The sequence below is a fragment of the Ostrinia nubilalis genome, chromosome 11 (assembly GCF_963855985.1).
Source record: "Ostrinia nubilalis chromosome 11, ilOstNubi1.1, whole genome shotgun sequence".
NCBI classification, from domain to species: Eukaryota; Metazoa; Arthropoda; class Insecta; order Lepidoptera; family Crambidae; genus Ostrinia; species Ostrinia nubilalis.
In genome coordinates this window covers 2,421,940-2,437,513 of record NC_087098.1, presented here as the reverse complement: position 1 = coordinate 2,437,513, position 15,574 = coordinate 2,421,940, and the positions used below count along the sequence as shown (strand labels likewise).

The 15,574-nt window shown below is 37.4% G+C and overlaps 1 protein-coding gene across 2 annotated transcripts in view; it reads right to left on the bottom strand.

Annotated features, from left to right (window-relative positions):
• Positions 1–852: 852 nt before the first annotated feature.
• Positions 853–15,574, bottom strand: part of LOC135076061 (max dimerization protein 4-like) — a 417,394-nt gene continuing 402,672 nt past the window's right edge. For both annotated transcript variants that reach the window (XM_063970517.1, XM_063970516.1), the window contains exons 6-7: positions 7,816–7,991; positions 853–5,746 (exon numbers count right to left, since the gene is read on the bottom strand). In XM_063970517.1, the coding sequence (XP_063826587.1) occupies positions 7,816–7,991 (176 nt within the window). In that variant the 3' untranslated portion in view covers positions 853–5,746. The remainder of the gene's footprint in view (positions 5,747–7,815; positions 7,992–15,574) is intronic.

Below are 15,574 nucleotides of genomic sequence, written 5' to 3'. Positions count from 1 at the left end.
CCAAAGTAGCCAAAAAGCACTTCTTTGTTACAATTGGAAAAAAGGTGTGTTGTCAACTTTTTGGCTACTTTGTGCCACGAACTATTTGATGCTGACTGTACTACTAAAGCCCGGTCTGTGAGCACGTAGAATTTTGTCCAATGACCCCAAGCTACCCATCCTTATCCCACCCCGTCTGTGCGACGGGCGCCCGCAGTGAGTGTGCGAGCGCGACAGCAATATAATTACGCGCGAGTGATAAGGATGGGTAGCTTGGGGTCATTGGACAAAATTCTACGTGCTTGCAGACCAGACTATATTACTATTAAGATCGAATGGAGTTTTGAGTTATTTTAGACGGACCTTAGTCTAGCTAGCTTAGGTGCCGTATGCTGACAAAATATTATCGGTTTTTAAACCTCAATGAGTGTCTAATTAATTTTCATAAAATATGTTAAACAATATAGTAAAATTGGATAAATGTAAAGTTAATTGTTTTTCTTATATTAGTGCCATTTTATGTTGATTGTAGTTAAATTGAACAATGATATTTTGAATATATTTGTTTGATGTTCCCTTAGATGTTCGTTGTTACCTCGTGCTACCAAAGAGTATGCCAATTATTCCTTTGTATAGTCTTTTGTAAAAATTTAGATAATTTTCTGGTCATTCGCTGGTCGATACCAGATGTCTGTATAGTTATAATAAAGAAATATTTGATCCTTGAAACTACTTTTTTCTTTGTATCCCAGGTTTTAGGCCCGATTTCCACTAAAGTGAGATGTGTTTGAATTTTATTACCAATCAGATTTCGTTATTTCCACTTTGCTTTGGTGGAAAACGGGCTTGTGAGGATTGAAATAAGACAAAAAATATTTTTATTTATAATTTTATTAAATTAATTCTATAACTTTTTTTTACATATATGTGCCACATTCGTCAATTACATTGAATAATGCTGCCAAGTCATTAGCAGTAGTCATAATAGTACCTATGTTTGCCTCTACGTTCAGAAGAACGACTGCGTGTCGCCAACCCTGGGGTACAGTCAGCCGCAGAAACTCGTAAGCGTTGACTTGTGTTGCTATTTTACTAAATTGTAACTATTAACATTTGTTTGGAACGCCACTACCTCGGCGTCGAATGAACACAAGTTGAAGGAAATTTCCCGACTGACTGTACATGGGTGTCGAGCGCTCGATTCGAAAACGATCGTTTGCACAAAAAATTACACGGATATAGGATTTGAATTTAAAAAGTGTGAGAATTATAAAAATGTTCGAATAGTTGACAAGGTATTAATTATGTAAAAGACGAAGGAATAACAAAAACAGCGAGCACAATATCAATTTCATCAGGCGTTCTCTAAGTTATTTAGCAACGTAAAGAAACAGTGTTGGTATCGGGTCATATTATAAGACATTGCAAGGGACATTTGACTATATTTTATGATTATGCGCATGATCATATCGACTCGAGCGCCGTCTAGGCTCCGCGGCCGCACCGCCGTCGCAGCCCCCGCGTAACTTGGTCCAAGAATATATTACGAAATAATTTGTATAAAAATTTTGTCTCCAATATTTACATTTGCTGAATTTTTTACAACGCCGGACTAACAATGTACACGAGACTAAGTTATCTCACGCTGGGGCTGCGACGATCGGCTGAGGGACATTTTATTGCAATTTCATTTTCTAATAACACGGGCTGATTTTGGCGCGCGTTCTCTAAATTTACTTCTTCTGACAGCTCAGAGCCCGTAACATCTAGTTACAGTGATGCTACGAATACGCGATTATTTTAGAAACTACGTCTATTTTAAATATTCCAATTTAGCTAATAGGATCATCGTTATTCCAAAAAACCGCCCGCAAAAAAGGCGTAGCAACACTGTAGGAACTGGCAACACCACTTGAACTGTCAAATAAAGGTGAAAGTTAGGAAAAGCGCAACAGGATCAGTTTTTCTTATCTAAAATTAGGTGCGCGCTATAGTGCGGCGCACCTGCCCAATACCCTATCGTTACAGTGATATACCTGTCTTATCGTTTAGTGTTCTACATGAAGATTGAAACTTTGAAAGATGCAAACAAAACTCACTGTAGCAATAGGATAGAGACAATTTAATAAGAAACAGACAACACCGAAGGCAGAGATGACTGCGGGTCTATTCCGTTAAACGCATCCTAAATATCTATCCGTCTCCCTCACACCTCAGTCGAGTGAGAAAGACGGATATATCGAAAATATTTAACGGAATAGGGCCTCTGTATTCATAGCGACTATCTTCGCCCGCGCTACACTAGTTTCGTACCGCGACAACTTCTCCCTGTTTCGTGTTTTAAAAATTAACATTTAGAATTAACACTCAAGTAGGGGCTTATACAGAATTTGTACTCTCATAGCATCCCGTCGCCGCTTGCACCCAGTACACTCGGTTGCAAAATATACGAATTAGCGAAAAACTATTATCTGTATTACACGCCAAATCATATTCAACTACACTGTAAGGCAACTTAACGGTCTCCTCAAACTGGTGGACATTCATCAAATATATTTAGCGATAGATATTTGGTACAGTCAGTTGCAAAAACAATATTCTAAAACTGAAAAATTTTACAAGAACATAATTTTTCATCACCTGACTTAGATTATTCTTCTACCATCATTTATCCACCTACACTTACGTTAGCAATCTTCTTTAGTCGACATGGTTGCTCATGCCGTTGGAATGGTTGGCAAAAAGTCTTACAAGGCTATACAGATCTACCAAGATCTTATGATCAGCAGCTTTTATAGACTGACCAACTTGACTTTGAATATTTAAGTTTTATTGGCCATTGATTTAAATTCCCCAATAACGTTGTACATAGATCTCGGTTGGGCTGTAATTTCTAATTTGGCGCATAATACTATTCCTTATAGGTTCCGAACGGAGGACTGGCCGTTAAAACTGACCAAAGCAAAACACCGGTACGTTGGACAATGACAAGCACGGTTCTAAATAAATAAATTTTGCGATACATAAATAATTTACCGAAAGTTAAATAATTTTGATGACGTTTTTGAGGCAGGATCTGACAGAGGCGCTGGTAATCCAACCACGATAGTAAAGAGGGCGCCACTTATAAACAAATCTGCCAAAAACTGTATGTTTCGATAGTTCCATTTTTAGCCGCGTTCATTGTTATCGTGGTTGGGTCCAGCGATGCAAACAGCTGACTTAGCATCGGCCACTGACCCCGCCGGCCACCTAGCGTCCACACAACAACAATTTTCAAAAACAACATTTTCCTCGAGTATCATTATTTTTAGCGCCAATCCTAATTCAGTCATTCCAATTATGGACTATAATTTACCTAATTTAATTAAAGCGTCAGTTGACGACAAATATTTTAACCAGGAATAATGACTGTTTTTTGTACTTTTCTAAAATTCTACATCATAAATCAAAAATTAAAAATCTTTTTTTAGAATTTTCTAAAATGGTTGAATATCATAAACAAATACAAAAGTGGACGTTTTTACGATAATAATCAAATGATTAGTCTTGTGGCGGCGGGGAGCGGTGAGTGTAGGGCGCGTTACATGTTCAAAACGTGGCTTCATTATGACGGAGACGTGGCAAAAGTTGAACTATTTAAGTTCGAATTCTTGCCTCATCCGTGCCACGTCTGTGCCTCTGTTGTGCCACACACGCGCCGAGGGCCGCCGACGGGCTCACGGCTCTGCCGTATACCGATTTCACGCATTACCTTAAGAGATCAGACTGTCATTTCTAAAACAAATGTATTATACTTACAAAATGATAATACGTTACAACTATCCTTAGCATTACATCCATTCCTAAAACAATTTACAATATTAGTAGACCAGCCGACGGGCGTGGTCTCACGGGCTCGCGGCCAGTCGGGCGAAACAGAAACAAAGACAATCAAATTCAGTCGTGTTCATCCACAAAATGAATTAACAATTTATTACAAGATACAATAGTATAACAAAAATATATGTGTACTTTCATAGCAGTTCTTTGCTAAATCCGAATCCACACAGTGATGTCCAGCTTTACGTTCCATGTTATAAATATGTTTTTTTGGTACATGAATGTTTACATAAATTAATATCCATTAAAGTAATATTGTCTCGCGCTGATACAAGAAATTATACAACATTTAATTATGCGACATTTAAGACTTTTCCAACACTGATCTAGTGACTAATTAACATACAAATTAACACGTGATTTTACAATAAAAAGTTCAAAATATCGCTTCATGTACATATTAATGTCTTGTGATATTGTCGATGTACAAAGAAATTATTTGATAACGTTTCTATACGAAAATAATTTCTTTTCACAAATTTTATTAACAGTCAGATGAAAAATCTGTTACTATTTGATTAATATGAAAAAGATAGTCATAAATGTGGATAGTCACATATTTTTGCAGCTGACTGTACAAGTATATGACAGATTACTCGAATGGACGTGTGACGATGAAGTGAGATCATTATTATTCAATATTAATACTTAACAATACGATGGTTAGTAGTGATGTAGAACATTCGTAGTCGACATTCTTACACCTACACATTTTCTGAAGTATTTGACTAACTTATACAACCTGTTTAGTTCATTTGCTACTAGATTCCGGCGTTTAACAGAAATATAAATCATTTCAAGTTTAACGGCACATGTATAAAAGTCTATAACTCCAGCAAACTGATTTCAAGATTAGCTATTAGGTATAAGAATAAATCGACTAAAATCTATATTTTATAACAAAATATACAATGTAGTTATGCAATCAAATGAAACAATCTATGTGACTATCTCGTAGAGTTCTCATAGCCATCAAACAGTTAGTACTTACTTGGATTTAATGAAAATTAATGTTAAAATGTAGGTACTAAAATTGTTTTTTTTTTTTGGTGGGCCTTTATTTGTGTACGAACCCAATCCTATAGCGGCGTGATCCCGCAAAACATTCACAGATCTAAGAACTATTTGATTAATTTATACAAGAAAAATAATTATATACAAAATATAAAATTGATATTTATTTATACAACATTAGCTAAATTAGCGTATTTTTGTGGAAATCAATAACAATAAGTACCTAGAGAGTTTTTTCAAAACGCTTTTCCAAAGACCGTATAATTTATATTCGAATACTTCCGATACAAAATTTAATAATAAATAGAAAAATAAGATGAGCACTTTACAAGTTATTAGATAACGTCAATCTTTGGGGGGCTGTCTATTTCACATTTGTACACGGTGTTCACAAACTAAACAATATATTAATAATTAAACTCGACCCCCTGAAGCTGTACAAAGAGCGTAAAATATTACAGATGTAAAGTTAAAATATCAATAAAATTATAAAGTGAAAAATATATTATACACTTCTGCACACAAAAGGTGTTTTAAACACAAAAAATGGAATCGTTCGATGTTAGCATGGAATAGACATCGATATTGCAGCGTTGGGCGAGCCTAGCTCGCGTAGGGAAATAAAAATACAAATCTGTGTGAAAATAATAAACTTTGAATGATATTTTTGGCAATTTTGTACTCGAGTGATGGATGTCTGAGGTGTGGACGTGAGGGATTGAAGGCGGCGGGCGCGGTCGCGGCTGCGGTCACGTCAAGTCACAGAAACAACATTCGCCTTAGTACATGTACCAACAAAATGTTCTACGTTAACGTTACGAAGTATAACGGCGAGGGCCCGGCCTCGCGACCCGCGCCGCGCTCCGCCCACCTGTAAAGACAAAAAAGTACGATTTATAGTCAACATCCATATAAACACCCACTAGGTGGACCGACGACCTGATAAGGGTAGCAGGAAGGCGCTGGATGCAGGCCGCTACCAACCGTGCGATGTGGAAGTCATTGGGGGAGGCCCATGTTCAGCAGTGGACGTCCTTTGACTGAAAAATGATGATGATGATGATGATAATCCATATAAAAGAATTATAATAAACTTGTAAGTATAGTAAGTAATGCATAAAAAAATATTTTATCGAAATAATCTTGTAATGTTGTAATGTAATATTTGTAAAATTAATAATAAATAACAAAAGTCTGGTTAAAAAGTTTGCAAACTATTACGTCCCTGAAACATGATTTATGGTGTGCTACGAATAACACAACTATAGTCCGATTTTTAATTCGACGGAATTCTGACAGCTGTCATTTTTTGACAATTCAGATGTAATAAGCCTTTTTTGCTTTGAATTATTAATAAATAATATGAAATGCAAATTTCATCAAGTACAACTTACAAGAATGAACTATTGTTTGTTTTGTCAATTCAATGTACACTAATTACTTATTATGTATATTTTAGAGATTAAATAGAAAAAAACGTGTTTTAACACAGTAAAACAACATATTATCATAAACGAAAATATGTATTGATCATCAATAATCATTATCGTCATCATAATCAACTTGGATTATAAAATTGGCATCTTGTTAAATTGGTTATTTTATGAAGCTAAGATTTTATTAACAAAAGGATTTTCATAAAAAAGGTTTGTAACCCATGTATTATTGGCCAGGGAGTCCAGTAATAGAAAAATAATTTCCCAACTTTTTTTGTAACTTCAAAAATATGATAATAAAAATTCAATTAACCATTTTGAAATGATCAGTACATTTTTAAGCCTTAGTTTTTCAAGTGAAACCTTAAATTCAAGAAAGGATTATTTTTTAATTTGTGAAAATGCTCTCCATTCATAATGGGAATGTTTCAATGTTGACAACACTTCTGAAATGTCAAAATTCCGTCGAATTAAAAATCTCGTAACGACGCTACGAGTCATCCTAGTGTGCTACGAGCTTCGTAGTTTTGCTACAGAACTTATGTCTACGTTCAGCAGACTTTCATTTATGAAATGAATTCAAACTACATAAAATATGTATTTTATGAACTTGAAAAGATCTATTGCCGACCTCATAAAGGCAGCAGAAAGGCGTTGGATGCAGGCCGCTACCAACCGGGCAATATGGAAAGGGGCCATTCATTTATTACGTAAGACTATTTTCACTAGTTTTTGACCCCCCTCCCCCTCTGTTTAATATTACGTAAGAATCTGAAGCAAAAATCGAATAGGTACACGTTTGACGACTAGTACACAAGCGAGGAAAAGCATCACTCCAAGTAAAACTCGGCACTCGCGTGGTTGTCCGCGCTATTTCAAAGTATAAATTTTACTTTGTGCATTTTTGTGATCTTACGTAAGAACTATCGAGCGGGACTATAATAAGACATGGTCGAACCCCCTAAATCGTCTTACGTAATAAATGAATGGCCCCCAAATCATTGGGGGAGGCGTCTGGTCAGTGGCGGATTTACAGTTTTGCCGCCCGTAGGCTAGGGTGGGGTTGGATCTTTATTTAACTTTTATCATCTGAAATCGAGTAAGCGTCATCTGAAATCTGCCGCCTCTAGGACGCTGCCGCCCCTAGGCCGCAGCCTATACGGCCTATTGACAAATCCAGGACTGCGTCTGGTTGAAATAATGACGATCTTCATACCCACCTAGACTAAAAAAAAAAATAATAAAAAAAAACAAAAAAAAAATACATATAACTATATAACATTAAAAACAAAAAAAAATATAAAAACAAAAATGTATAAAAAAAAAACATTGTATATAACTATCATCATCATCATCATTTTTGTAAATATTATTGACTCACGTACTTTTACAGTTTGCTCGTACAAAATAGCGAGAAACTATTCCACTCTCTCTCAAAAAAAAAAAAAAACTATTTAAGAAAGTTAACATCTACATTTATCTCTAATTATCTGGTAATACCCACCTAGACTCTCGCCTCGCGGCGCGCGCGCGCGTGGCTCGCGTGGTGGACTTGCGCGTGCGGCGTGCGCGCGCGCACGCGTCTCGCGCGCACTCCCACTCCGCTGTCGCCGCTGTGGCCCGACACCAGCGACTCGCTGTCGCTCTGGTTCGACGTGTAGCCGATCACGTCCACTTCGTCTGGAAAGAGGAGAAATAATTGTTTGAATAACCTATAATCTGTAATATAAAAAATAATCGCAATATGTGTTGGTAAGCGCATAACTCAACAACGCCTGGACCAAAATTTTACCAATTCTTTTTTTTTAATGTTCGTTGAAGTCCAAGGATGGTATTTACGACGAGAAAAATTCGAAAAATTTCCAGGAAAACTCTAAAAACAGCCTTTTTTTCACGCGGGCGAAGCCGCGGGCGGAAAGCTAGTACAATATATTAATGAGAAATTCTAAATAGTAAGTAAAAGGTATGTTTCTCGGCTAAATAAAGTTACCTACGGATCAAAAAACGAGCCACTGAATAATTTCGATTAATGTCGATATGCAGATAGACTGGATCTTGTACTCGTAAAAGGAATTTGTTCATAAGTAAGGTTATTAGTTTTTGAGTAGTTCATTACTGATTTACTGAGTTTATTTGGAATAGTCATATGGGTATCTGATATCATTTCAAACGCAAATATCCTTCTTACTTATACATTTTACCATAAAAAAGAGTTAACGTGAAAATCGTGGTATTACAGGTTTAAAACAAGCATACGATCGTTGAAGAAGACCGTCAATTATATTTGCTCGAACAGTAAAAGATTTTCATATTAATGAGCGCATTTACCTCCGTAAAATGGCACAATGCAATTTGTGTAATCCCCTTACGTACTTTACTCATTAAATAATGCTCAATCCATACAAGTACATAACTAAGTAATATCCCTTAAAAGGTTTTTGCGTATTAAATGTTTCCAATTTTCCATCAAACCTTTTTTCAATGTGACTGAATACAAATTAGATTTACTTAGGTACAAACTAAACCCAATTTTATTTTATAAACGAGATTCGTTTATTCGCAAACATTCACGTAGAAAAGTTTTTATTCGCATTCCACTCAAGTAAATACTCAAAAATCTAATTTCAGTTACGTTTGAGATTCAAATTCAATAAATAAGTCCTTTCGAGATAGCAAATAGAAATCTCAGAAAAATACGAATTCTTCGTACTCTAGTAGTTTTCTCAGAAAGGGACGTACCTATAGGTATTCCGTCTTCCAAGTGATCTTTCTGTATTTATTAGGCATAACTTGTAAATTTTCTACAAGAAATCTCATCTCGGGCCTATTTGTGACACGTGCAGGCCGCAAAATGCAAAAATACATGGTTTGTACTTATAATGAGAATAATAATACTTTACTGTACTTGAAGCAAATCTAACTCAAAGGTGACTGACTGACTGACTGACATAGTGATCTATTGGCATGCAGGTAGATGCTATGACGTAGACATCCGCTAAGAAAGGATTTTACGAAACTCCACCGGGTTAAAACGGGATCCACGCGTACGAAGTCGTGGGCGAACGCTAGTCTACTTATATTTAAAAAGATAATTATGCTACTTTTAGCATGGGCGATCAATGATCTAGAATCATTTCACATATGGGATATGCGAATGCTTACGATAAGTATGAATTTGTGTTCTCAATCTATAACCTCTCGACGAAGAAAGACTTGTTAGTTCACAAATTAATCCAAATTTAGATACTTGCATAAAAAAGGCTGATCTTAAGTAAAATGAAATAACAAAAGGCAAAATGTATCGAACGTTAACAGCCTAGCTCTTATTATAAATAAACAGTGGTACCTAACTAAAAAAGTTTCAGCTTTAAAGCAAAATGGAAAGACTGAAGAAACAGCTTCCCGACAGTTGTTAAGAAATAACTCTGCATTGTTTATCGGCACGAACAAGACAATAAGGATGCAAAGTGGGAATTTCTATCCAAAGTGGGAATTTTTATCGAGACATAATAAGAGCGAGCGTTGTATCAAGTTTAAAGCGTTTTAATCCGAGCGCAGACAGAGCGGTTTGCATTAAACCTCGTATTTTTATTATGTCACTCTGAATCAAGGGTAGAGGTGTGGCCACGCTGCGAGCGATTTTAATGTAATGCTCTAGGCTAGGATGTAAATGCGCTTTGGAGAGCTTTAGAGGTAACAAACCCACTAAATACCAATAAGCATAATTCAGCATATTAAAAAGAGATTAATGCCCGTTTTCACCATCAATCTCTAATTTTTAAGTGACCCCTGTGGTAACACATAACAGAGATTTTGTTTTCATACGGGTCACTTAAAAAGGTTTGTTCAAATCGGTTCATAATTGGCGGAGTTATCGAGTAACAAACATAGAAAAAAAAAAACATACGGGTCGAATTGAGAACCTCCTCCTTTTTTTTGAAGTCGGTTGAAAATTAGGGATTGATGGTGAAAAAGGGGCATAAGGTCCTTTCTTTTAGTCTCCCTCGACATTTCAATTTGATTTACTATCCGAGACATCTGGATATCGAAACAATGAGGATCATTTCGATTTTTAGCTGTGAATGCAGATTTATAGGGCTAAGAAATCCTTAATACACAGTCCAAAAATTTTTGTTCTACGACAAAAATTGACGAAGTTATGGCCAAATTACTAAAAAAGTTCACTGACCGCCCGGCGCGGGACCGTTGACGTCACTGTATCCGATCCGAACGCTGCCGGCGTACTGCGTGGATAGAAAATATTTTTTTCTAGCCAAACTATCAGTTTGAGAGAAAAACTTGTAATGACATATATTCATCAGAATAAATAAAGTAAGCTATCGATAGGTAATTTTAAAAATAGAAATTGTGAAAAATAACGCAAAAAATCCATACGCTCATACGATTCAATGGAACGCAGAGACGCGATTGGGGTCTCCGCGGTGGTATATTTGGCGATTTATTCAAATAAAGTGTTCATAAGTGTTGTTAGAGTCATCTTCTTCCAAGTAAAATATAAAAATGTATAAGTATTAATTTATTTACTTCAAACAATAAGGTATAGCTGAGGCAGATACACTCTGCCTAGGCTACAAGACATTTCTATGCAGATCATTTCGATGTACACGCAATACCTACCTGTTATTTAGTTTTTCTGAGTTAAACCTACGTACCTACCTATCTATTCGCCGTTCCCATGGGCGGACCAGCTGGTCTTAGCCATCTTAGCCTAGAAGCTGGGTATGACTCCCCCTAGGCCAGAAGCTGGGTATTACATATCCCCCCTCCCCCCAGGCTAGAAACTGGGTAAGGCTAGCCCCTCCCCCCAGCCCATAGAAACTGGTTATGATTTGACCCCCCCCCCCACCCTCCCCCAAGCCAGAAGCTGGGTAAGGCTAGCCCCTTCCCCCAGTCCATAAGCATAAGCTAGGTATGACTCCCCCTCGGCCAGAAGCTGGGTATGACTTACCCCCCCCCCCCCAGGCCAGAAACTGGGCATGACTTGCCTCTCCCCCCCCTCCCACCAAGGCCAGAAGCTGGGTATGACTTATCCCCCCCCCCCCCCCAGGCCAGAAACTGGGTATTAGCATCATATTATGTATTATTATGTTCAATACAAACAATCATTAAGTTACACTCACCCCAACCGCGTCTCCGCATTGCATCGAATCCTATGAAAATGTGGTTTTTGGACATAGCGATACTTAATTTTCACAATTTTTATTTTTTTAAATTACTGGTCGATAGGTTACTTTATTTTGATGAATAAATGTTATTAAAAGTTTTTTTCTAAAACTGATGGTTTAGCTGGAAAAAAATATTTTCCATCCCAATAGTACGCCGGCTGCGCTCGATTCGGATATAATGACGTCACGCGGCCCTGCGTACGTTGACTTTTAGCGGCAAAAACGGCCTATGTTTATTACTTAATATCTTCGTAAGTAATGGTCCGATTTGGATAATTCAAAAAGATATATCTTTCTTATGTCTTAAAGATTAACGTAGATACTAGTTTTATTGAATTTTCTACAACAGTACTGATCCTCATTTCGGTATTTCACAATATAGCAGTGGTACTGTGGTAAAGTTTGGCACCTAATTTGTGCGTTACTTCAAATAAACAAATAAATGACCCGCTGATATCATGGCTCCACCCTTATCGCAGGCAATCCGGACTTGCCCGCGGTTTGCGCTAAGCTCGTGCATTGACGGTGACGTTTTGCAAGTATCTATAAAGGATTATGGCGCTCCCGGGCTATGATGAGCGGATAATCTTCGGGAATACACGTTTCCTACATTCGGACGCGTTATTAAAAAAGTAAAAAACTAAAAAGTCAATCAACCGCATTTTTGAATTCAGTCTAGTCGCATGGTTTGTGGGAGCTTTAAGCTTGCTTTGAAAAGAATTAGGTTCGTAGTTTGTTATAAAAATATGTGAAACGAGCTAAAAATCAGTTTTTTTATTATTAGTACTCTAAATTATTGGTATAATTGAATACGGATGGTATTAGTATCAAGTTCAAGTCAATAATAAATACCAGGGCATATTTTTATACAAATTCTTATGAATTAATTAAATATCTCGCATACTTACAGTTATCTATTTTGTGTATTATTATAGCAAGTAAATATTATTTACTGAAAATCTTTAGCAGACGAAAATCCACCTTTCCAAATACTGTAAGTAAAGATACATTTTAACGTGGAAAACATTTTCTACGATACCTCTTTTTATCGAAAAATAAGACACTTTTTCGTATTGTACAATACATTTGTGCGACAGGGAAAAATGATTCGGCAACTAGCTAACAACAGCCCACCAGACAGGGTCACCTTCTTAGAATTTTACAAAAGGACAAGTAAATTATAGTAGTGACATTAGGGAGATCTAAGGACAAAATTCAGTACACCTTTTGTTAAAGCAGTTACAAGAAAACCTTACATCAAACAAAAATAAAATTTTTGAAATAGAAAATTAAATAATTGAGGCTGGATTTTTCTTTTTAATTTTAGAAAAGGAATATTTCAAAGCTTTGGAATTTTTTTACAAAATGTTTCATACCCAATCTTTTAAGGCTTACCTATTTTAATTTCTTTTAATTTCTTTACGGTGCTGAGACGTGGACTCTGAGAGAAAGTGAGAAGAAGAAGATAGACGCTCTAGAGATGTGGTGCTGGAGAAGGATGCTTGGCATAACCTGGACAGAGTTCCGAACCAACGTCTCGATCATCCAAGAGCTTGATGTCAAACAGCGTCTTTCTTCCATCGTCCAAAGTCGTATACTCACTTTCTTTGGCCATATAACACGTGGAGACGTCGCTTCTGTTGAACGACTTGTCGTGCAGGGGAAGGTTGAGGGCACAAGAGCGCGCGGCAGGTCGCCCATGCGATGGACTGACCAGATCAAAACCGCACTCAATGGTCCACTCCACGAGTGCACAAGAAAGGCTGCAGTGCGGGAGGAATGGCGACGGATTGTGAGACTTGCCACCGGACCTGGTGTGACGACCACGACCACTCTGGCAAGAGTGTAGCGACGAAGAAGAAGAATTTTAATGAAAACGTAAACAGCTTTATTGGTTTCGATTTGAAGATTCATATCGATACAATAATAATACCTATTTTTTATAATAATAAGTATTTATTTTGATTGAATGAATTGCCAATAAAAATAAGGTGTGCTTGCGTGTTATCGTCCATATTAAAATTTGACAAAACACGCGGGAGAATTTACCACATGTTCTAAAGTTGGCAGCCCTGGTGCCGGGAATATTTGATGAGCCCAAATGGAAGACTCTCGTAAGATGTAATCTTATTGCCAATATAAAAATACACTTTCTTATCATATTTCTCGGAGGCAGCCGGTAATTTGTGAATGAAAAAGTGGAACGCCAATTTGGGCTGTATTTTTATTTAGGACGATAATACGTTTAGGATATAATAGACTAGTTATTCGTAATAGATTTCCATAAAATATATCCATCTGGAATAATGTAGACCTTTCAAAAAGTCCGGAATCCTCAACTACGGAGGAACTGGCTCTTACCTCTAACTGCCGGAACAAAACAATGCTGTTAACATTGTTGTTATGGCGGCAGACTTAGGTAAGATGGTGGTAGCTACTCAGCCAATTGTTCCAAATATTACCTACTCTTCAATGTTTAAGTCTTGCGTATTTACAAAGGGTCTTTAAATTAATTAAGGTGTAAATTAAAGGCTTATCAATACCAAAACTGGTTCTCATAGCAATGTTCAAAGTTGTTTTCAGCGGGACATAGGTACGAGTATACTGAAGCTTTCATTTCGGAACGCAAATAAGCTCTTCTCAGTGAGCGCTGTAGTGCTAGAATCGCATGTTGTACATCACCAAGCGACAGGGTTGCCTGTTAAAATTAATAAAAAAACTAATAATTGATTTTAGAAGTTCCTTTCAATTAGTATAATATCATAGACATTGATCAAAACGGGAAGGCATAGGTTATGCAGCCCCTTAGACAAAAAAGTCGGAAAAAACATCCAGAATGTTTTATTTAGGGTGTAAGTGGACAGAAAAAGGCCAACAAAGTAGTACAGAGTTTGAATTTAAAGATCAAAAGTAGATTTACGTTAACCCATATATGCCCAGAGGCACGAAAACGACCCAATGCTGCATGTTTTCTTGCGATGCCTCTAAAAGAAACTGTCATCATCATCATCATTTCAGCCATAGGACGTCCACTGTTGAACATAGGCCTCCCCCAGTGCTTTCCATGTTGATCGATTGGTAGCGGCCTGCGTCCAGCGCTTCCCTTCTACCTTTATAAAGAAACTGTAAATATAACAAATTACTGAGACCTAAATAGTTCTGGGCATATATGGGCTAAGCTATTGGCAGTCCTGCAAACTACCAGTCTGAGTCCCATTCCGGCGCACGCCTGTACGGACTAATTATTACACAAACGGCAGTTAAAGCCACATACCAGTTTCAAAGCGGCGCTATTCAATGCAGAGCTATTCAATGAATATAGGGTTAGGCTGGTGCTACAGTAATACATTGCTAGCTATGAAATAGCAAGATAATAATGTGTTTCATAAGAAGCACTTGAAAGAAATGGACATTATTTTTGGCATACCTTGGTATAAGGAACTAGTTGCGTTTTGCGATCAAACCTAAGTGAACACAGCCTGCATCATGTACGAACATCTCTACATATGGTGAACTTTAAAGTCTGTAGGTCAAAGTTAAAGTCTGTAGGTTAAAGATTCGGGCAAGGGTTCTTGTTTTAATAGCTTTAAAAGTCTTAAAGGCCTTGAAAAGTCAAGGCGCGAGTGACGAGGCACTTACATGGCAGGTATGTAGCATCCTAAACTAGGATGTGTAGTCAAATAACTGCTTTGTTCTGTATTAAAAAAGCTAGGTTCAAATTCAGGCTTCAGATTGGTTTAGATATTAAAATTCACCGATTCCCAGGCTCAAATTATGCTCAAGTTTCGTTCGCCCGTTTCAGAACTCGAGCCTATTCCTCTGCCACGTATATCTCCCGCTTGACACTGGACGCGGGCCCTCGGATCGGGCGCGCGTAGGGTCGCTAGGTGTCCGGCTTTAGCCGGACTTGTTTGGCTTTTTACGGTCGTGTCCGGCCAAATATTCTCTCGTCCGGTCTGTCCGGCTTTTGTTAGGCTTTTTATTAGGCTGCCGCACCAGGCGAAAGTCGACAGAATAATATGAAGTGCACGCATCAGGATGTTGGGCAACCGATGATGATAGTACTCACTCGTGAGC